The following is a 22,387-nucleotide window of genomic DNA, read 5'->3' as shown; positions in this document are numbered from 1 at the left end:
GCCACGCTATGTGTTTAAAATTACTCCTGAATTAAATTTAGTTACTTGGAAGATTATTCGCGATTGCATGAACTTTCTTCTCGCATTTTCAAGAAACCGCCTTTACACTGAAACTTAGACTCCCCTTTCGCAAATATTTAACCGCTGAAATGTCTTTGAAAAGCACACTCGAGCTTAAAGACGATGTTTCTGAGTGACCGATTTCGTTTTTCATCTCTCTGTTTTGCCAAAAAGACATTCCTCCTGTTACGCTGATACGCGTAATTTTTTTCTTACAAGAGCAAAACTAAATTGTTCTATAAAAGAAAAATAATGCAAAATCCGCCTTTCTGGTAACCCTTAACCAGTTACACCTCCGACGAATTCTGCCAATGGCAGAAGACTTCCAGCCTATTTCTGGCACTGGCGCAGGTTTGAAACGTCGTGCCCAACTAACGATGGGCCGGATGTCCCATCCAAGTGTCTTCTGGAGCGATTTCAACATCAGTGGTGGTTTGGGCGTCGAAGCCAATGCATACAGACTATGCCACCAGATAGAAAAGCGCCAATTTAAACGGGGTAAGTTTTACTAGTATTGTCTTAAAAGTGCAAAAAAAAAATTTAATTTCTGAAACTATAAATAATAAGTGTGTCACGTGAGTGAATTATTCTTTTTCACTGCAGTACCACGTGATACTGGTTAAAGTTTGGCATTTGATAGAAAAAAGATTTGAATACAAATTTGGCTTTATAGTGGTTTGTTTTAAAACTCGCCACCTTCATCACTTTGATATGATTGTTTCTGACTCACTGTACTGATAATACAATAAAATAATAGATAATACGTTCTGAATTACTCAAATGCCTTATCTGACCAGATAACCAAGGGAAATCTATTCCGGGTCCATCGTTTAAACTGGAACAATCCACAAAGCTTCCGTTCTTTAGCGGATCGGTGGAGTGTAACAGTTATCTATTCCGGTTTGCCATCTGTTGCATGCACAATTTAAACTATCATCACTCGAATAGTGAGAGTTTTCGTATCAACACCCTGTATATGTTTTACTAATAATAATTAATTCCCGATTATCTGGCAGGGACCCAAATTTAATTACCACTCTCGGTTAGTTACCAAAAACGATTAATCACAGACCACAAGTACGTGTAATAGAGAGTAGATTGAGGAAAATGGGAAAAAATGAAACGTGTCGAATTAGCCTCATTTGTGTACGTCTTGTAAAGTTTCCGGGGGAAAAATCACGTTTCGTTCGTTATCAAGACGTTTCAATATCTCACGGTCAATTCATTAAAAAGAGGTGTGTCTACACATCATATTAATCACTCCAGGGGATAGTCTGCTGTAATGCTGATTGTTCAACCCTTAATGCATTAATCAATATTTTCATTGTAGTTTTACATTCTAATTTTAGAATTCCATTAAAAACAGCATTTTTGTAGACTTTCAGGTGCTAAATAACATTTCGAAATCAATAATACCGTTATGGTCCACTAACCACGTTTACTCATCACCTTTCTTAATTATTATTAACTTTGTTTGCAAAACCACCCACAAAGTTTACTGACACATTACGGTTTGTTGATTCACACTGCACCCTTGGCGCAAATAATTTCTTTTTGGTTTCAGAATTATTATGACTCAAACGGGACATTAAAAGCCGTGGTGACCTGACAAAATGGCGGCTCCGGAAGATACCGATGACCAAAACTACACCCAACAAAGTGCGGGAAACAACCATAAACCGTCGAGTCCCACCGGTAATAGTGGTGGGGATGGGTTTCCGGAAAATCACTTTAACAAAAAATCCCCAACGAAAAATTATGGTAAGTGCCCCATTTTTGCATAATACAACGGTTTATGATACAAATTTGTTGTTTTACTTCAAGTGTTTCTCGTTGTAATCGTTCCTGTATTCGTTTTCAATACTTATTTGGATTGGATAATACCACATTGTATCCAAAAACTATTTCAAACGTGTCAAAAGTGTTTCTAAGCCAACCAGTGAACAGTTACTTTAATTTAGCTGTCACTGTCACGCATCTGTCAAATGTCAAGCTGATAAAAAAGCCGCCATTTTTCTGTTACTTTCTGTAAAAAGTATGGTCGTTTTGTGTTGTTATTGTGAGTGTTACATTAAAAACCTTGTTTGGTTTTACCGATCCACGATGGCACAGCTGAACAAGATCTGTCACACGTTTAATTTCTCGGATTTGACGTAATTTGACAGTGTTTACCACGTGACGGCTGTACGCAAATGACGGCAGCAGCGTCACGTGTCTAACCGTTAAATTTCGTCGCTTTTCAAATCAAGCAAGCCCAGTTGATTTGATTAAAATGTTGATGTCTCTAAATTAAATTGCCAGAAGCCCCTGGGAGACATTTTAAAATTGCCAGAAGCCTCTGAGAGCCATTTTAAAAATGCCAGAGGCCTCTAACAATCAAATTTAAGTACCAGAAACGTCTGGAAGTCATTTTAAATTTGGCAGAAACCTCTAACAATCAAATTTAAGTGCCAGAAGTCTCTGGTAGCCATTTTAAAATTGACAGAGGCCTCTAAACTAGCTAAACCATTGAAAACTATTGTAAAACTGCCAGAAGCCTCTAACAATCAAATTTCAGTGCCAGAAGCCTCTGGAAGCCATTTTAAAATTGGCAGAAGCCTCTAACAATCAAATTTAAGTGCCAGAAGCCTCTGGAAGCCATTTTAAATTTGGCAAAAGCCTAAAACAATCAAATTTAAGTGCCAGAAGCCTCTGAAAGCCATTTTAAAATTGCCAGAGGCCTCTAAACTAGCTAAACCATTGTGAAAACTGTTGTAAAACTGCCAGAAGCCTCTAACAATCAAATTTAAGTGCGAGAAGCCTCTGGAAGCCATTTTAAATTTGGCAAAAGCCTAAAACAATCAAATTTAAGTGCCAGAAGCCTCTAGAAGCCATTTTAAAATTGCCAGAGGCCTCTAAACTAGTTAAACCATTGAAAACTGTTGTAAAACTGCCAGAAGCCTCTGGAAGTCATTTTAAATTTGGCAGAAGCCTCTAACAATCAAATTTAATTGCCAGAAGCCTCTGGAAGCCATTTTAAATTTGGCAGATGCCTCTAATAATCAAATTTAAGTGCCAGAAGCCGCTGGAATCCATTTTAAAATTGCCAGAGGCTTCTAAACTTGTTAAACCATTGAAAACTGTTGTAAAACTGCCAGAAGCTTCTAACAATCAAATTTAGGTGCCAGAAGCCTCTGGAAGCCATTCTAAATTTGCCAGAAGGCTCTAACAATCAAATTTAAGTGCCAGAAGCCTCTGGGAGCCATTTTAAAATTGCCAGAGGCCTCTAAACTTGTTAAACCATTGAAAACTGTTGTAAAACTGCCTGAAGCCTTTAACAATCAAATTTAAGTGCCAGAAGCCTCTGGAAGCCATTTTAAATTTGTCAGAAGCCTCTAACAATCAAATTTAAGTGCCAGAAGCCTCTGGGAGCCATTTTAAAATTGCCAGAGGCCTCTAAACTTGTTAAATCATTGAAAACTGTTGTAAAACTGCCAGAAGCCTCTAACAATCAAATTTAAGTGCCAGAAGCCTCTGGAAGCCATTCTAAATTTGCCAGAAGGCTCTAACAATCAAATTTAAGTGCCAGAAGCCTCTGGGAGCCATTTTAAAATTGCCAGAGGCCTCTAAACTTGTTAAATCATTGAAAACTGTTGTAAAACTGCCAGAAGCCTCTAACAATCAAATTTAAGTGCCAGAAGCCTCTGGAAGCCATTCTAAATTTGCCAGAAGGCTCTAACAATCAAATTTAAGTGCCAGAAGCCTCTGGGAGCCATTTTAAAATTGCCAGAGGCCTCTAAACTAGTTAAACCATTGAAAACTGTTCTAAAACTGCCAGAAGTTTCTAACCATCAAATTTAAATGCCAGAAGCCTCTGGAATCCATTTTAAAATTGCCAGAGGCTTCTAAACTAGCTAAACCATTGACAACTGTTGTAAAACTGCCAGAAGTCTCTAACAATCAAATTTAAGTGCCAGAAGCTTCTGGAAGCCATTTTAAAATGGCCAGAGGCCTCTAACAATAAAATTTAAGTGCCAGAAGCCACTGTAAGCCATTTTAAATTTGCCAGAAGCCTCTGGAAGCCATTTTAAATTTGGCAACAATCAAATAAAACTGCCAGAAGCTCCTAACTTTAAGTGGAAGAAGTCTTTATTTTTATCTGCCAGAAGCTTCTGGGAACCATTTTAAATTTGCCAGAAGCCTCTAACAATCAAATTTAAGTGCCAGAATCCTCTGGAAGCCATTTTAAAATTGCTACAGGCCTCTAAACTAGTTAAACCATTGAAGAATGTTGTAAAACCAGAAGCTTTTAACAGTCAAATTTAAGGACCAGGGGGCCTATTCTTGAAAGCAGGGAACCGAATTTTCAAGAGAAGTGTTGATAGAATGTGACAGAAGAAGCTGACAATGACGGGTTACGGTCACATTCTGCAGGTCTTTCTCTTGATATACGCACCCTGAAGCTTTTAAAAGGTCATTTTTATCTGCCAGAGACCTCTGAACGATTTGAAACCTGCCAGAAGCCTCTGGGAGCCATTTTAAAACAGCCAGAAACCACTAAAAATCAAATTAAACTGGCAGAAGCTCCAAGAAGTTCTAAAAAATCATTTTTGTCTGCCAAAAGCTTCTGGGAGCCATTTTAAAATTGCCAGAGGCCTCTAAACTACTCAAACCATTGAAGATTGTTTCTGACAATTTTTAGAAGCTTATTCATTGGAAGATTTGTCAGTAAATCACAGACGGTTCGCAGTTTGTGATTGGTCGAAAACCAAATGAACATAAATAAACGTTTTTGGGGGTTATGTTTGATTTCAGGTACCGTTCAAAATACGTACAAACCGAACAAGGACAACGTAACCAGGGTGGTGGTGGTCGGTTTGACTCCGGAACGAAGACGAGAAACGTGGAACAAAAAAGTGGAATTTTTGCTGGCCGTCATCGGTTTCGCGGTGGATTTGGGCAACGTATGGCGATTCCCGTACATTTGCTATCAAAATGGTGGAGGTAGGACAGCGTTAAATTTGAATATCCCACGAAAAACCTGAACAGTTGGAAATTACTGATAAGTGGATTATGTTTTGAGTGGTTTTTCGTCTTGAATAGCCCGGATAGAATTTTTCTTTAAATTTGTTTGAACAGTCTCGTTGAAAATAACCCCTTTTTAATATTCGATGGCCGTGGATGCTTTATTGTAACTCAATCCTTTTCATAAACACTTATTCATCACAATGAAGGGATTTTTGTAAAAGTATTGATCAGTTCCATTAAGTCTGGTAAACATTTTTGCTGACCATATAAAATTTTTACGACAACGTAAATTCTCAACCTGATAGCTTGCTATTGTATATAAGAATTATCAATACAGAGGGGAAATTACTACTGTAATAACTTTCAACGAACTTAAACTCGAAGATCCTTACTAAATTAGCTTATCTGTCCGGATCATTAAAGCGATATTCAACAGGAAAACGCACTAATACGATTTAACGTGTCTTTCAAACTTGAATTAACCGAATCTCTCAAAGATGCGAAAATTTACTAGAAAATCTATTTATGGAATAAGTTAATCAGCCTGAATAGACTTTTGATGAGCGTATATAGAGAGTGAATCAAAACAGTTGCTGCCTACGTCATCAATATATAGTATATTTCAGGAGCGTTTCTGATCCCCTACACGATTATGCTAATATTCGGTGGTCTTCCCCTCTTTTATATGGAACTAGCCCTAGGACAGTTCCATCGTAGCGGCTGCCTCACTATTTGGAAACGGATATGCCCAGCCCTTAAGGGTAAGTTTTTCCCTGAAAACACTTGAAAGCCGTCTCGATCAAGCGCCTCTAAAAGGGCCACGGTGTTAAATCAGGCAACAACAGAAACCTTTTAGTCCGAATTGAAATTGTACGGCTTCATGTTCAATTCATTAGGCGGTTTATCAGTTAGTTTTTGTTTTGTTCCGCCAGGATAATAAATGGCGGAAAACTTCAAATGCGGCCCTGTTCAATATTTATCCGTATCTATTAGTGATTTAGATAAAAGGTCCGAAAAGCGGGGTTGAAGAATAATTTTGTTTGCGGATGATAGGTCAAAATCAACGAATCAAACAGAGTTTGACAGAAATAACGTTTGCGCTATGCAACCACACATACATAACACTATACCAAAGACAACCAATAACGTGACATTGACACAAGTTTCTGTTTACGTTATGCAACCACACATACATATTTTGACTTTTTGACCAATCAAAAACTAGGGATCCAAATTAATCAGACATTTGTTCTGTAACCAGCAGTTGCTTGTAAATAAAGCTTCCCAATCATCTCAACCATACAAACAGTTCCTTTTGTATGAATCGCAAGTCAATCGCACTTACGATTTTCACAGAAAAGCTTTGTTACTTTCTTTTCTAGTTGTTTTCAGCTAATTGGAACGTTTGTTAAGTAAAAATGTGTAACATTCCAGGTGTGGGCTACGCAATTTGTCTCATAGACATTTACATGGGAATGTACTACAACACGATCATAGGCTGGGCGGTGTACTATTTGGTAGCCAGTTTTGCCGATGAATTGCCGTGGACTAAATGCGGCAACCAGTGGAATACCATATTTTGTCATCAAGTTACCGAAACTGCCGTCCGGCCTTTTGTTAATGCTACATCGCCTGCGAAGGAATTTTACGAGTAAGTCTAAATTCGCTTATGGAAATTGATATTAGGGGTGTTTTTTTACTACTTTTTGAAATTCAATATTTCGGTAAGATGACGAGGTAGAGAGGCCAGTTTTGGCTCATTTTGTAGAATTTTTGATCCTCTTCTGCTCTAAAATTGAAAAAAACGCCATTTTTGCCGCCAAAAAACTTTTGACTTTTGATTTCAGGAGAGCAGTTTTGGAACAATATAAATCAGACGGTTTGGACCGTATGGGTGCTATAAAACCAGCCCTGGCAGTTTGCGTTTTTTCCGTTTTCATTCTGGTTTACTTCTCTTTATGGAAAGGAGTGAAAAGCACTGGAAAGGTAACGTTTTACCATCGCAGCAACACCGTTTAAAACGAACTAAAATTTACAGGCTGTGTGGGTGACAGCTTTGGCCCCCTACGTCGTCCTCATCATTCTATTGATCAGGGGAGTGACACTGCCTGGTGCCCTGGAAGGTATTCGCTACTATCTCACTCCGGAATGGGACAAACTGTACAACAAAAGAGTGTGGACAGATGCTGCGTCCCAAATCTTCTTCTCGTTAGGTCCTGGGTTTGGTACTTTACTGGCTCTGTCCAGTTATAACAAGTTCAACAACAATTGTTACCGGGACGCGGTTATCACCAGCACCATTAACTGTTTGACCAGTTTTCTGGCAGGATTTGTCATATTTTCCGTGTTGGGTTATATGGCGCATGTACAACAGAAAAGTATCGACCAAGTTGGTTTAGATGGTAAGTTGATTGGAAATTAATAAAATGTATCCTTACTGTCAAGTGACAGACACTTGCAAATTTTGACGTCTTTGACAGCAATCACGTGATATTGGTACACTATTTAATTAGACAATGACGTGACAACTGTCAAAATAATGGCCGAAAAGCTAAAAACCACGACTTGTTTCGAATGCTTCAAAAAATCTGCTTCATATTGTGATTTTTAGAGTTTCACGCCCAAACTAAGCAAAGTTTTTCAGTTTTGACGTTTATGATAGCAGTCACGTGATATTGGTGCACTATTTAATTAGACAATAACGTGACAACTGTCAAAATAATGGCCGAAAAGCTAAAAGCCCCGACTTGTCTTGAATACATCAAGAAAACTGTTCCATACAATTTTTAGAGCTTCATACCCAAATTGGGCAAATTTTGTCAGTTTTGACGTTTCTGACAGTTGTCACGTGATACTGAAACACCACTTTCTTAGACAGTGACCGGTGAATTGTCAAATTATGGATCAAAAACCTATAAAACACGTCTTGTTTCGAACAGTAAATAAAAAAATAAATAAACTTTGAAATTTGCATCTTTATGTTTTGGTTGAGCAAATTTTGACGATTTTGACAGCAATCACGTGACACTGACACACTATTTAATTAGACAATCACGTGGCAACTTTCAAAATAGTGGCCGAGAAGCTCAAAGCCCCGACTTGTCTTGAATACATCGAGAAAACTGTTACATACAATTTTTAGAGCTTCATACCCAAACTGGGCAAAGTTTGTCAGTTTTGACGTTTCTGACAGTTGTCACGTGACCCTGATGCACTATTTAATTAGACAATGACGTGACAACTGTCAAAATAATGGCCGAGAGGCTAAAAGCCACGACTTGTCTTGAATATATCAAGCAGTTCCATAGAATTGTTAGAGCTTCATCCCCAAACTGGGCAAAGTTTGTCAGTTTTGACGTTTCTGACAGTTGTCACGTTACACTGATGCACTATTTAATTAGACAATGACGTGACAACTGTCAAAATAATGGCCGAGAAGCTAAAAGCCACGACTTGTCTGGAATACTTCACGAAAACTGTAGCATACAATTTTTAGAGCTTCATACCCAAACTGGGCAAAGTTTGTCAGTTTTGACGTTTACGACAGCTGTCACGTGATACCGGAACACTATTCACCTAGACGGCAACATGAACTGTCAAATTATAGATCAAGAAGCTATAAAATACGTCTCGAACAGTATAGAAACCTGCCTGAACTGAATTATGGTTTGTGCAGGTTCATGTTTTGGTTGAGCAAACTTTGACAGCATATTATTTAATTAGACAGTCACCTAATCACTGTCAAAAAAATTCCACAATATTCTAGACACTTTCAGCTATTTTATGGGAAAAAAATGAAGCTTCTAACTTAAAAACTGAATTTGTGCTGAATTTCCGTTACTTTATTTGAGCTAATATTATTCGAGCACTCTTCACCCACATCGCTCTATAATCTCTCTCTCCCAGTGGTCTGATAAAACACTAATTTGGACTGAAACACTTTTCAGGTCCTGGTCTAGTGTTTATCGTCTATCCCGAAGCAATAGCCACCATGAAAGGTTCCGTCTTCTGGTCCATCATCTTCTTTCTGATGCTAATCACCCTGGGCCTGGACAGTACCTTCGGAGGGTTGGAGGCTATGATAACCGCACTGTGCGACGAATACCCCCGAACGTTGGGCAGACACCGAGAAGTGTTTGTGGCCGTGCTGCTGGTGGGGATTTACATTTGTGCCTTGCCCACCACCACCTACGTAAAACCATACAACATAACCTAAAAAATGAATTCTTGATCGTTTGGTGTGTACAGGGTGGTGTCTACCTGGTGAACATGCTGAACACTTACGGACCTGGTTTGGCCATTTTGTTTGTGGTGTTTGTGGAATCGGCGGGCGTGTGTTGGATTTATGGTACTGACAATTTCGCCCGAGATATTGAGAAAATGATTGGGAAACGGCCTGGACTGTTCTGGAGAATATGCTGGAAGTATATCAGTCCAGTTTTCCTGCTAGTAGGTGTTTTGCTTAAATTTTTGACAGTTGTTAGGAATGATTTTTTCAGATTATTTTTGTGTGTTCACTGCTAAACCACGAGGAAATGTTGGGTAAAGAGTACAAATATCCCAGTTGGAGCCTGTACGTTGGCTATCTCCTAACTGCATCATCGATCATTTGCATTCCATTGTATATTTTATACAAATTTGCCATTACACCAGGAAGCTTTTTGAAGGTAACGTTTAGTTTAAAAAAAAGAAAAATTTTTAATTTTTTTTGGGAATTTCACAGCGATGGAGGACAATCTGGCAAGCTGAACGTGTGTCAGATAATACACTAACTTACTGTGGAGGTACCGAAGTTTGACCAGAATCAGCCATTGTACGTTCATACACCATCGAATGGCTGGTTTAAGACACTTTATTGACTACCAATTTAAAAAAAAACAATCACATTCTAATCACTGTTTCGTATACTCAAACCTACACTAGGGTTGACAAGACTGTGGTATACGTTTGTACATTAATAATTCTCTATTTAACTATACTCTTCAAATGCAGTTATAAGGATGTTGTTATGGACTAAATTAATGCTGTATATACAAGCATATTCTAACCTTAAATGTATTTATTAGAAACATTTTGAAAACTTCTTGTTAAATGAAACAAATGCCTTCATTTCATTTAATAAGTTTTTTTTTAAAATACTAAATACTATATTTATATATTGTAAATTGGGTAAACTACAGCCAAGTTTACCCACCACAAATTAAATCACAAAAAACCTGTAGTGACAGCCATCACTACATGTTTGATTATAATAATGTGTAGATTGTCTCTAGTTTTTAAGGATAAATTTTAGTTCCTACTAGTATTAACACTATATCAGCTATATCAAAAAACAACTGTATTGTCATTAGAAACTAAGATGGGTGTGCCAATATAACACAAAATTTTAAATGTATGCTGTCGAAAATTTTACATAATCTAGACACTTTGAGCTGTGTTGGGTAAACTCTAAGAGATGGCGCTAATACAGCATAGTTGCCAACTTTAGCAGTATTTCCCATAATCCGCTTTCTTTTGCTATCCCACCTGGACTGCGTACAAATCTGAGTTAAAATACTCGTATTTTGAAAACAAAACTAAATTTCTGGGTTGGGGTATCGATAATTAAGACTCTATTTATTTTAAAAGTCACGTGACTCTTTTTTAACGTCAAAACCCAAATCCTGAAGGTCACGTGACCGTTTTTTTTTTTTTAGTTTTTGATACACTGAATCACGTGTAACTATTTAGTCATTCTTAACGTCACGTGACAGTTTTTGCGTTTAGACTAATATTTTTTAAATTTAAAACAGATTTTATAATGTCACATGTCAAAATGCACGTGCAAATGGCCACGCCATTTTCAATCATTTTAACGTCAAACCGGAATCTTAAAGGTCAATCAAATCTACTTTCAAAGGTCACTTGACTGTTTTTTAATGCCAAACCGGAATTCGGATGATCATCGGGTCACGTGACCGTTTTTCAGTTTGAACTGAGATTTTAAAAGTTACACGTGACCCCTTTTAATGATGGTCACGTGGCCATTTTCAATAATCAAATTTAATTTTTAGTTCTAATATAACTCTTTTTTTTTTCAACGTGGTTAAGATTAAAAATGTTTTTTATGATGTCACGTGACTAAAAACTGTCAAATTGTAAAGGATCACGTGATCGTTTAAACTGATATTTTTAAAGACACACTACGACACTGTCTTTATTGTGCAAATTGGCCATTTTCAATTCAAAAACGTTTTCGCGTCAAACCGGAATCCTGGAAGGTCACGTGACTGTTTTAGATATCAAAAACTTTATTTGAAAAGTCACGTGACTCTTTTGGTTCTAGTTACAATGCCACTCGTCCAGTCGACGGTCAGTTTTTCAACGTTGCCAAATTAATACTTTCAAATTTTTGATCAAAACTGTGCAGTGTTGCCAAACTGACATTTTTTCTTATTTTTAACAAAATTGTAAGTGTTTACGACTTTAATTACCAAATGTTTGCAACGTTGACAAATTTACACTTTTTCTAATTTTTAATCAAAACTTCGCAATGTTGTCAAGCCGATATTTTTCTTAATTTTTTACAAATTTGTGCAATGTTGCCAGAATGACAATTTTCCGCAGTGTTGTCAAATTGAAGTTTTTCCTTATTTTTATCAAAATTGTATTTTTTTGCGTGTTTAACCAAATGTTTGCAACGGTGCCAAATTGACACTTTCTAATTTTTAATCAAATCTTTGCAATGTTGCCAAACCAATATTTTTCTTAATTTTTCAAGAATTTGTGCAACGTTCTTATTTTTAACAAAATTTTTTAAAACTTTAATCAAACGTTTGCAACATTGGCAAATAGATACTTTCAAATTTTTTATTAAAACTTTGCAATGTTGCCAAGCCAATGATTTTCTTAATTTTTCACAAATTTGTGCAATGTTGGCAAAATGACAATTTTCCTAATTTTTACCACATTTTCGCAATATTGTCAAATTGAAGGTTTTTCCTTATTTTTATCAAAACTGTATTTTTGCGTTTTTAACCAAATTTTTTCAACGTTGCCAAATTGATACATTCAAATTCTTGATCAAAACTTTGCCAAACTCACATTTTTCCTAATTTTTAAGAAAATGGTAAATTTTTACGACTTTAATTACCAAATGTTTGCAACGTTGTCAAATTGACACTTTCTAATTTTTAATCAAATCTTTGCAATGCTGCCAAACCAATATTTTTCTTAATTGTTCAAGAATCCGTGCAACGTTGCCAATTTGACAATTTTTTTAATTTGTACGACATTTTTTGCAGGGTTGCCAAACTGGCATTTTTTCTTATTTTTAACAAAATTTTTTAAGACTTTAACCAAATGTTTGCCACGTTGCTAAATTGATACTTACCAAATTTTTGATTAAAACTTTGCAATGTTGCCAAGCCAATGTTTTTCTTAATTTTTTTTCCAACGTCAAAACGGATCTTGAAGGTCACGCGACTCTTTTAGGATTAAAAATGTTTTTTATGATGTCACGTGACTAAAAACTGTCAAAATGTTAAGGATCACGTGATCGTTTAAATTGATATTTTCAAAAACACACAACACTGTCTTTATTGTGCAGATTGGCCATTTTCAATTCAAAAACGTTTTCGCATCAAACCGGAATCCTGGAAGGTCACGTGACTGTTTTAGATGTCAAAAATGTTATTTGAAGAGTCACGTGAGTCGTTTCTTAGAAAGTGTGGTTTGTCAAGCTTGGTGGTGCCGTTTACGTAAATTAAAAGCTTCTAACTTAAAAACTGAATTTGTGCTGAATATTCACAATTTCCGTTCAAACTGTGGTGCATTCACTTGGTTAAGACTCTGTAATTTCAAAATTTAAGAGGGGAAATTTCCGGAAAATTTACACAATATTCTAGACACTTTCAGCTATTTTACGTAAAAAAAATGAGGCTTCTAACTTAAAAACTGAATTTCTGGCGAATTTTCAAAGTTTCAAACTGTAAACTTCGTTTTGAGCTGTTTTGTGTAAAAATAGGACGCTTGAATTACTAGTATTAAAACTATATTGTCATTAGAAATTAGGATGGGTGTGTGCCAATATAACACTAAATTTCAAATGTATGCTGTTTGACAAATAATCGTTAAATAAGCATCTAAAAAAATGTTTGAAAGTGCGTAAAAGTCAGCCATATTTTACGCAAAAAAACTGTTTGAAATTTACCAATAAATAATTAATAATTTTTTTTTTCAGAATGTTGTCTCATATTGTATTACTTAAGACTTTTACAGCCATAAAAGCCTTAAGTCTTGTTATTATTAAAACATTCTTGAATTATTACTTTATAAATAAAAACATTATTATTTTCAGTACTTTAGTTGGTTAATTCTCAATAATTGTCCTATCCAATCCATTTAGTTATCTTGTTATCTAAGGCTGTCAATAATTTGATACGACGTTAATCAGTTAAAGATGGCGTTCTGTCAGCTGTCAACTGTCGTTAACACTTATTTATCAAAGGTTACTTGATTTTCGTAACGACCAACACGTGGGATTAACAAGACGTATAACACAAAAATAAAAAGGACAAACAAGAAGATTTTGTGGCGTTTAAATGTTTTTTCAACAAATAAACATTACACTCGTGTGAAATAGAGCCGGCAACATGTGCTCGTTTGGGGCACAAGCAAAAGTATATCGTTACGGCGATCCTATGAAAACAAATAATAAGAGATCTCAAAGAATATATTATGGGTCTTTAAGAAGTGGTTTTGCTAAAAGTTTTTGTTTATTTAAGTTTGATATGTTAATTCGTGTGACAATCACTAGTCAAAAATGACTTGAGTCAAATAAAAATCCACTGAAAAAAACCATCAAAATTCATGGTAATGGACCAAGTGCATAACAAATTTCTGCATGATTTATGTGAAGGTTCCAAACTATTCCCTGACAATCCATATTCTATGGTTCCCACCGTTGTATTTCTGGTAACAGCTTTTGCTCTAATTTACAGGCAATTTCACAAAAACACCCACAACTTGACCAGTTTGAAAAGTAAACTATGCAAGGTGAATTGCAAGAGAAAGTTTTTGGATTTAATTTGAATTATCGTGTGGTTTTCAGGATTTGATTTTTCAATGGACCTACTTTTACACCGCAAGGATTTGGTTCATGTTTTTGAAAGCTTGTAGATGGGTGGTGCATTTTTCAGAAAGTTCCTTATCAGTAATTATTTCAGCACCTATTACAAAAATAGTGTTAAATGGGGAAATTGCAGAAAAATGCCTCCGCGGATGAAATACACTACAATCAACTAATCACCAGGTCGTGTATGTTGGTTTTGGTGCTCACCACAGCACTAATACCGTGCATAGTTTTCTACCTTCAAAACATCTACCAAAGAGACATTCCTAATTTTTTACTCTGGTAAGTACACCGCACTTTAAACTAAAATTACATTCACCCTTGTACAGGGTGGGGGAGGATCCATGGGTGCGAAGCGAAATTGGTACGTCCGGTCACTACTTGCAACGACCACCTAGAGCGGACATTTACAGCCCTCACAAGCACAATTTGTCCTACAGATCGGGACGATCGTCCAGCGTGGACACTAACATTAATATCATGCAAAAAACCGCAATATTCCTACGACCCTGTAAATCAGATTTGAGGGTGAAAAAGTCGTCGGAAGATATTCCCAACTGAACCTAAAAATAACCTGTTTACCAGCTTAAGTCCACACACACTCTGATTGGTCGATTTATAGATTCCTTAAGGATGTGGGAGGGGTTTAATCAAGTGGGACCCGCCTTTTTGACATTAATTTCGTGTAGGTAACCCAAAATTAAGTGCAGTGATCTTTGAGTTTTAGTGTTCACAGTTCAAGAAGTTATAGTGTTAGTGTGGTTCAAACAGACAAATAGAATAAACGAAATTGTGAGTAAATTTACAATTTTAAAGTGACTTTGGAAACGAACAGTCACGTAATTTTCCAGAATATTCTCCATTATGCCCAGAAAAAGACGATCAGTGAGTTCGGAAGATTCTGATGACGAATTCGATGATATCAGACATCCCCAAAGAAACGCAGCTAATGCTCGAGAAAGAGCTCGGATGAGAGTGCTTAGCAAAGCTTTTTGCAGGTAAAATCCAATTTTTACAATTTTTAATTTGAAACAACTTGATTACGATTGTTGCAGATTGAAGACAACATTGCCGTGGGTGCCAGCGGACACGAAACTGTCCAAACTGGACACTTTACGACTGGCCACCAGCTACATCGCTCACCTTAGGGCTGTGCTGATGGATCAACCACCTCCAGGTGATTCCACGCACAAACATCCCTTAACTCTGGTAAGTTGAAACATTCTTACACTATAAAGTGACCACCCTGTAGAAATAAGTCAGGCAGTGACAGAAAAATGGGTTTGACCCCATTTTAGGGGTCCCCCGGTTATCTGGTCGCGGTTTTTACATAAAAATTCGTTTTTTTAGATGTGGAAACTATTATTTTGCACTAAATTGACGTGGAAACCACTTTTTTGCACTAAATCGATGTAAAAACACTAAAAACAACCTAAAAAAACAGAAAAAAACAAACTAAAATAATATATGACAGCTAAACTGAAGGTCGGTCATGGCCAACTTGATTACTTCATATAGCAGGTTGCCTATCCGGACAGTAGATCTCTTTGTTTATTTTAGTGCAAGAGTGAAAGAGACAACTGTACATTGGTTGTGTTCTGTCAAAAATTGCCTTAATTTTCACTGTAAATCAGTTTAGTTTAATGATATTTTACTAGTTTGGTATAAATGACTAGGAATGAACAATAATCAGCTCTAGGATAAGTCTAAGGACAGGGCCTCCCCTTTACCTCTGGACAATAGGGTCGTCCAGCTGTATTCTTGTATAGACGCACAAATACAGTTTTAAGTTAATTTTAAAAGGTTAAAATTTGCTAAACAGTTGCAGAACAGTAAAAATCAAGGTAATGCATGCATCAAAAAACCAAAATGTACAAAAAAACTAATTCAAATTGCAACAAAACTCACCGGTTATCTGGTCGCGGTTCTTACATAAAAATTCATCTTTTTAAACGTGGAAACCGTTACTTTCACGTTTTTACCGATACCCGACACGGTTTAGGCACTTTTCCGCACTAAATCGATGTAAAAACACTAAAACCAACCCAAAAAAACAGAAAAAAACAAACTAAAATAATACATGACAGCTAAACTGAAGGTCGGTCATGGCCAACTTGATTACATCATATAGCAGGTTGCCTATCCGGACAGTAGATCTCCTTGTCTACTTAGTGCAAGAATGAAAGAGACAACAATAAATTGGTTGTGTTCTGTCAAAAATTGCCTTAATTTTCACTGTAAATCAGTTTAGTTTAATGATATTTTACTAGTTTGTTATAAATTACTGACTAGGAATCAACTATAATTTGCACTAGAAAAAGTCTAAGGACAGGGCCCCCCCTTTGCCTCTGGACAATAGGGTCGGCCAGCTGTATTGTTGTATAGACGCACAAATAGAGTTTTAAGTTAGTTTTAAAAGGTTAAAATTTGCTAAACAGTTGTAGAACAGTCAAAATCAAGGTAATGCACGCATTAAAAACCAAAATGTACAAAGAAAACGAATTCAAATTGCAAAAAACTCACCGGTTTTCTGGTCGCGGTTCCTACATAAAAAATCGTTTTTTAGACGTGGAAACCATTATTTTCACGTTTTTACCGATACCCGACACGGTTTAGGCACTTTTCCGCACTAAATCGATGTAAAAACACTAAAAACAACCCAAGAAAACAGAAAAAAAACAAACTAAAATAATACATGACAGCTAAACTGAAGGTCGGTCATGGCTAACTTGATTACATCATATAGCAGGTTGCCTATCCGGACAGTAGAACTCTTTGTTTATTTTAGTGCAAGAGTGAAAGAGACAACAATAAATTGGTTGTGTTCTGTCAAAAATTGCTTTGAGGCGCTCATTTTTTGTGTGTTTAATGCGGTAAAATTTAAATGTTGAATTACATTATGTCTTAATTTTGACAATTACTTTGTTAGCAGGGTTGCCAAAACTCTGTTCCAGGTCACTGGATGTAAAGAAAAAATCAGAAACTACATTATAATACAAGAACGAATTCTAGACAAAAACGTTTCAATGCATTGTCTTGGCAAGACAAATTATTCGAAATAACAAAGGCAAAGCGCGGTTTATTTAAACTTGCCGGGTAAATATAAACAGTTTACGCGAATCGTTAAAATTACAGCCCGGTTCGAAAACCCATGAACAGCTGGACCCATTTGTCGGAACTCCAATTATTCCTTCTCTATGACATTCGAGATGTTTTGTTAAGAGGAGTGCATCCTCTTTTTAAAGTAAGCAAGCCAAATTTATCCGGAAACGTATCCGATCTCTAAAAGTGACGTTCACTTTTATGACAACCTGTAAAAATTCACTTTTTTTTTTGTCAATCACTAAGTTAATTTTAGGTTTAAATTCCGCACACATTCACGACAACAGCTGGTTCTCGTATACAGAGTGGCACACGTCGTCGAGCCTAAAATAAACCAATTAATAAAAGATGACGGGAACAAGGTGTTAATTCTTATGTTACACACTCTCTGCGTGTTAATGGTCTCGGCAAATTATATTTTTATATAAGTTTTTGGTTTTTCAGACGTGGCCGTTTAGTTTCCAACAGCAACAACAACGACCAGACTCGTCAACAGATGGTTCCTACCAAGAACAAGTTAATTCACAACCCTCGTGGGCTGATTTACCGCCCTCTCAACACCCCGTAGTCAGGGATAAGGACATATCCTATTTCTTTTAATTTATGGGAACGACTGAGAGGAAGTCATTTTGTCCTTGTTAATCCTTCTGTACAGATTTATGTAATACGCTATTTATTATCTATTTTATAAGATGTGGGGGCGATTAGGACTAATCCGGTTTCAAATTAACGCCAATTATCTCTCTGTCTTTCTCTGTCAAAAGGTACTGACTTATCTTTAAGAAGAGAAAGGGAGAAGAAGGTTTTATTTAAAAATTGCGGCAATAAACAATAATTTAAAAAAATAATAACAGCTAAACTGAAGGTCGGTCATGGCCAACTTGATTACTTCTTATAGCTGGTTGCCTATCCAGGCAGTAGATCTCTTCGTTTATTTAGTGGAAGAGTGAAAGAGACAACAATTAATTGGTTGTGTTCTGTCAAAAATTTTTACTGTAAATCAGTTTACAATAAAACAATAATTTAAAAAATAAACTACAATGCTTGAATAGTGTAGTTGCTGATCAATTCATCTAAAGCCCTTTTATATCTCAAGTACCTGGAAGCAGACTGTCCCCTATTCAAGTAGCATTGACTTAAAGCATCTCCTTGGTACCCAGACGGGCAAGTGCACACAGCCAAATGGTTCCTGTTGTTACATTCAGCGTTGACACCACACTGACCGACGCACGGGTTTTGGCACCTGAAAATTACAGTTTTCTGCTATATAAAACAATACCGGAGTGGTTGTGTGGTACTTACACGTAATCAATACAGGCTTGAGAGTTTGGACAGTCGCCATCGGCAAGACATTCGCCACGTCTACACCCGGTTACTGGGTTGCCAATGTAACCAGTTTGACAGAAACAAACCGGACGTTCTTTGGACGGGTTCCTGGTTTCGAAGCCTGGTTCACAGTAGGCGTTGGCCCCGCACGGGTTTGGTTCGCACAAATCACCTGATTTAGTTACATTAATTTTATAACCGTGAGATTGTTTTCACGCGAGCAGAGCTTTTTTGACGTCACGATGACGTAATTTGACAATTGGTTTATTTATGGTTTTGCTGAATTACGTCATCGTGACGTCAAAAACGCTCCGGTGCTGTAGAGTACGTACGAGCTTCAAAAGGTCTGCACCGCACAAAAGGATCACCGGTCATGTCTTTGGGACAGGAGCAGATTGGAGTAAGACCTCTAAGGTTACAGTCTGCGCCCGCACCACAAACACCATCGCACGGGTTCTTGCAAATGCCGTAAAAACAGGCCGGACGACCTGGAGGACAGTCAACGTCCCCGTAACACTCAGGCTTGCACGAAATCGAAGGATTTCCAAAATAGTTCTGTGGATTGCAACGAATTTTTAATCAACAATGTTTTCTATAGTAAAAATGAGCTTACTTTAGGGCAAGAACAGACAGCTTGGTGGTTCCTGATGGTACAGTCGGCGCTTTCACCACACTGGGTGCTGCACGGGTTCTGGCAACGGAAATCGATGCAAGCTTGGTTGGAGTTGCACTCGGAATCGCTTTCGCACTCGTGACGACAACCGGCAATTGGAGAACCCAAAAATCCTAAAATTTTACATTTGTAGCTTCATTCGAGGGGTAAACCACTGGGGGAATTATAGTGTACAAACTGTAGGAAGTAGGGAAATTTCACGCCATCTAGTGGCCAAACCGTCTAACATGTCAACCCAAATAGGGACATTTTTAGAAAGCTCATTTTATTGGCTATCCATTGACGTATAAAACTTTACCAAAAGTGGTGCAATTAAGCGAGTTTTTGAGGATTAAACAAAAGGGTGCACCAAAAAAAGTGATAAAAAAATTGTTCTAATTTGACGCCCTCTAGTGGCTAAACCGTCCAACCTATCAACCCAAATAGGGACATTTTTAGAAAGCTCATTTCATTGGCTATCCATTGACGTATAAAACTTTACCAAAAGTGGTGCAATTAAGCGAGTTTTTGAGGATCAAACAAAAGGATGCACCAAAAAAAGTGATGAAAAATTGTTCAAATTTGACGCCCTCTAGTGGCCAAACCGTCCAACCTATTAACCCCAATGGGGTATTTTTAGAAAGCTCATTTCATTGGCTGTCTATTAACGTATAAAACTTTACTTTCCTGGACGTTTTAAACTTTTACTAAACTTTACAAGTTAGTGGGTATTGTTAGGTTAGGTTTGGCTTGATTGGATCAAAACTTACCTGGTCGACATTTGCAGGTTGGTACATTGTTGATTACTTCACAAAGTGTATTAGCACCGCAAGGACTGGGATTACAAAGTTCAGCTACAAATTATGACTGTTATTAGATCAGAATCCAATTTTTTACGTCACATTCATACAGCATTGTTACTATAGTTTGTGATGGGTCAAAAAAGCACTACAAACAGGTTATAAAATGAAACTTACAAGGATCAAACCTTCTACAACTACTGAAAGGATTTCCAGTATATCCAGGTGGACAGCTACAAACTGGCACGTGATTTCTGGTTTGACAGTCGGCGTTAATACCACACGTGCCTGAACAAGGATCGATACATCTGCCATTCCTGCAGGTCAGGTGACCTCGACATTCCCCGTCTGACAGACATTCCGACCTAAACCAACACAAATTGTCAACAAAACCAGTCAGAAAGGGCAAAAGTTTTCAACTTACCTAGTGCAGACGCTCAACGGATCGCCCGAGTATCCTCGGTAGCAGGAACAAACCGGTCGTCCTCCGATAACTTGACACTGTGCGTTTTGACCGCATGTACTTGCCGTGCATGTTGTTACTTGCATAGCTATACCGGATAAATCAATAATTAATAATCAAATTATTAGTGCTTTTAGGCTGTTAGGAAGATTAACGTGCAAAAATGCCCATATTTTAGATCGTTTCAAGGATGTTTCGCATAAAACGTGCATGCATATTTTTATACGGTGATACCCACTTCTTCGTCCTACGTCACGTTATATAAGAGGACCAGTTTAATTAATTCGCAATAAGTTTGATTGCTTCTGATGCAATTTGTTTGATAAAATCATATGAGCAATATTGTGTGTAAGAAGAGAGAACGAATAGAAGTCGGTGAGTTAGACAAAGATGGCAATAAATTGGGTGTCAATCTGTCAAAATTTAACACCTCTATCATAAAAACCAACGCCTACTATAAATAAAGCTTGTAAACGTCACCCTGGAAAATTCTTGACAATTCTAGTTTTTAATTTTTTAAGCTCAAACGGTGCATGGTAGCAAAAAGTGTATAGAAGGTAACAGGTGCATCCCATCGAGCTGCATTTGTGGTAACATTTTCAGAGCTCTAACCTGAAACGTTCCTGAGATATTGAGCAAAAAACGAGGGTCAAACGTACTATACGAACGGCGACCATTTTGGATTTTCCTCAAAGTGACTTTTTTAAATAATTTGAACCTGGGGAACACAAATTTGACGTCCATTTGAAGATATTTAAGCGGTTGAGGTTAATTTTGAAAATAAAAAATTTTCTCCAAAAAATCAGAAGGTCACACCCTGGAAAATTCTTGACATTTCTAGTTTTTAATTTTTTAAGGTCAAAGGGTGCATGGTACCAAAAAAGTGTATAGAAGGTAAAAGTTGCATCCTATCAAAGTGCATTTGTGATACAAATTTCAAACCTCTAACCGGAAACGTTCCTGAGATATTGAGCAAAAACTGCAAAAAACGAGAGTCAACTTTGACACCCTCTAGCGACTAAACGGGGCAACATAGCCGTGCCCGCTCAACGTCACGTGATAACCCCGTTTATTAGCTTTCTTTTGTTATACGGTAGTTTTATACAGGGTGTTTCAAATAAGTGAGTTATGGACAATTTTCTGGAAAGGTGCACGAAAATTTAATCTAAATTAGGGATTTTTTGGGCCCACGTACTATACTAACGGCGACCATTTTGGATTTTCCTCAAAGTGACTTTTTTAATTAATTTGAACCTGGGGAACACAAATTTGACGTCGATTTGAAGGTATTTAAGCGGTTGAGGTTAATTTTGAAAATAAAAAATTTTCAGAAAAAAATCGGAAGGTCACACCCTTGAAAATTCTTGACATTTCTAGTTTTTAATTTTTTAAGGTCAAACGGTGCATGGTAGCAAAAAGTGTATAGAAGGTAAAAGTTGCATCCTATCAAAGTGCATTTGTGATAAAAATATCAAACCTCTAAACTGAAACGTTCTTGAGATATTGAGCAAAAACTGCAAAAAACGAGAGTCAACTTTGACACCCTCTAGCGACTAAATGGGGCAACATAACCGTGCCCACTCAACGTCACGTGATAGCCCAGTTCATTAGCTTTCTTTCGTTGTACGGTGGTTTTATACAGGGTGTTTCAAATAAGCGAGTTAGGAACGATTTTCTGGAAAAGTGCACCAAAATTTCGCTCAAATTGGGAATTTCTGCTTTCGAGGAAGGTGGTCAAAGTAGGCTGCTAGAGCAAAAGCAATTGAATATCGATACAAACATTTTACATCAAGTAGGCCTAGAATTTGACGTAGATTCCAGAAATCGAATAAAAAATTATATGTTTGGTTTGTTGCTCAAATTTG

At 37.0% G+C, this 22,387-nt stretch overlaps 4 protein-coding genes across 9 annotated transcripts in view; 3 read left to right on the top strand and 1 right to left on the bottom strand.

Moving 5' to 3' along the window:
- The first annotated feature begins 477 nt into the window (after positions 1-477).
- Positions 478-13,404, top strand: SerT (Serotonin transporter). The gene is made up of 11 exons (XM_081991875.1): positions 478-558; positions 1,625-1,821; positions 4,855-5,043; positions 5,694-5,828; positions 6,502-6,718; positions 6,915-7,053; positions 7,106-7,469; positions 9,015-9,259; positions 9,316-9,516; positions 9,567-9,734; positions 9,791-13,404. The coding sequence occupies exons 2-11, from the start codon at positions 1,674-1,676 to the stop codon at positions 9,863-9,865; spliced, it is 1,881 nt and encodes a 626-aa protein (XP_081848001.1). The 5' UTR covers positions 478-558; positions 1,625-1,673; the 3' UTR covers positions 9,866-13,404.
- A 474-nt stretch (positions 13,405-13,878) lies between these two features.
- LOC145737264 (uncharacterized) lies at positions 13,879-14,740 on the top strand. The gene is made up of 4 exons (XM_081991886.1): positions 13,879-14,103; positions 14,159-14,260; positions 14,313-14,461; positions 14,509-14,740. The coding sequence occupies exons 1-4, from the start codon at positions 13,918-13,920 to the stop codon at positions 14,738-14,740; spliced, it is 669 nt and encodes a 222-aa protein (XP_081848012.1). The 5' UTR covers positions 13,879-13,917.
- Positions 14,741-14,816: 76 nt separating this feature from the next.
- HLH54F (basic helix-loop-helix domain-containing transcription factor HLH54F) lies at positions 14,817-18,330 on the top strand. The gene is made up of 4 exons (XM_081991888.1): positions 14,817-14,971; positions 15,031-15,177; positions 15,235-15,388; positions 17,726-18,330. The coding sequence occupies exons 2-4, from the start codon at positions 15,044-15,046 to the stop codon at positions 17,879-17,881; spliced, it is 444 nt and encodes a 147-aa protein (XP_081848014.1). The 5' UTR covers positions 14,817-14,971; positions 15,031-15,043; the 3' UTR covers positions 17,882-18,330.
- The window catches only part of aspr (asperous), a 55,808-nt gene continuing 51,668 nt past the window's right edge, over positions 18,248-22,387 (bottom strand). For all 6 annotated transcript variants that reach the window (XM_081991879.1, XM_081991883.1, XM_081991882.1 and 3 more), the window contains 7 exons: positions 20,484-20,610; positions 20,237-20,424; positions 20,030-20,113; positions 19,221-19,393; positions 18,940-19,162; positions 18,584-18,779; positions 18,248-18,524 (listed from right to left, as the gene is read on the bottom strand). In XM_081991879.1, the coding sequence (XP_081848005.1) occupies positions 18,317-18,524; positions 18,584-18,779; positions 18,940-19,162; positions 19,221-19,393; positions 20,030-20,113; positions 20,237-20,424; positions 20,484-20,610 (1,199 nt within the window). In that variant the 3' untranslated portion in view covers positions 18,248-18,316. The remainder of the gene's footprint in view (positions 18,525-18,583; positions 18,780-18,939; positions 19,163-19,220; positions 19,394-20,029; positions 20,114-20,236; positions 20,425-20,483; positions 20,611-22,387) is intronic.

The sequence above is a fragment of the Ips typographus genome, linkage group LG13 (genome assembly GCF_016097725.1).
Source record: "Ips typographus isolate SLU linkage group LG13, UJ_Ityp_2.0, whole genome shotgun sequence".
Lineage (NCBI taxonomy): Eukaryota > Metazoa > Arthropoda > Insecta > Coleoptera > Curculionidae > Ips > Ips typographus.
Note: the sequence above shows the minus strand (reverse complement) of the source record. Positions and strands in the feature narration are given on the sequence as shown.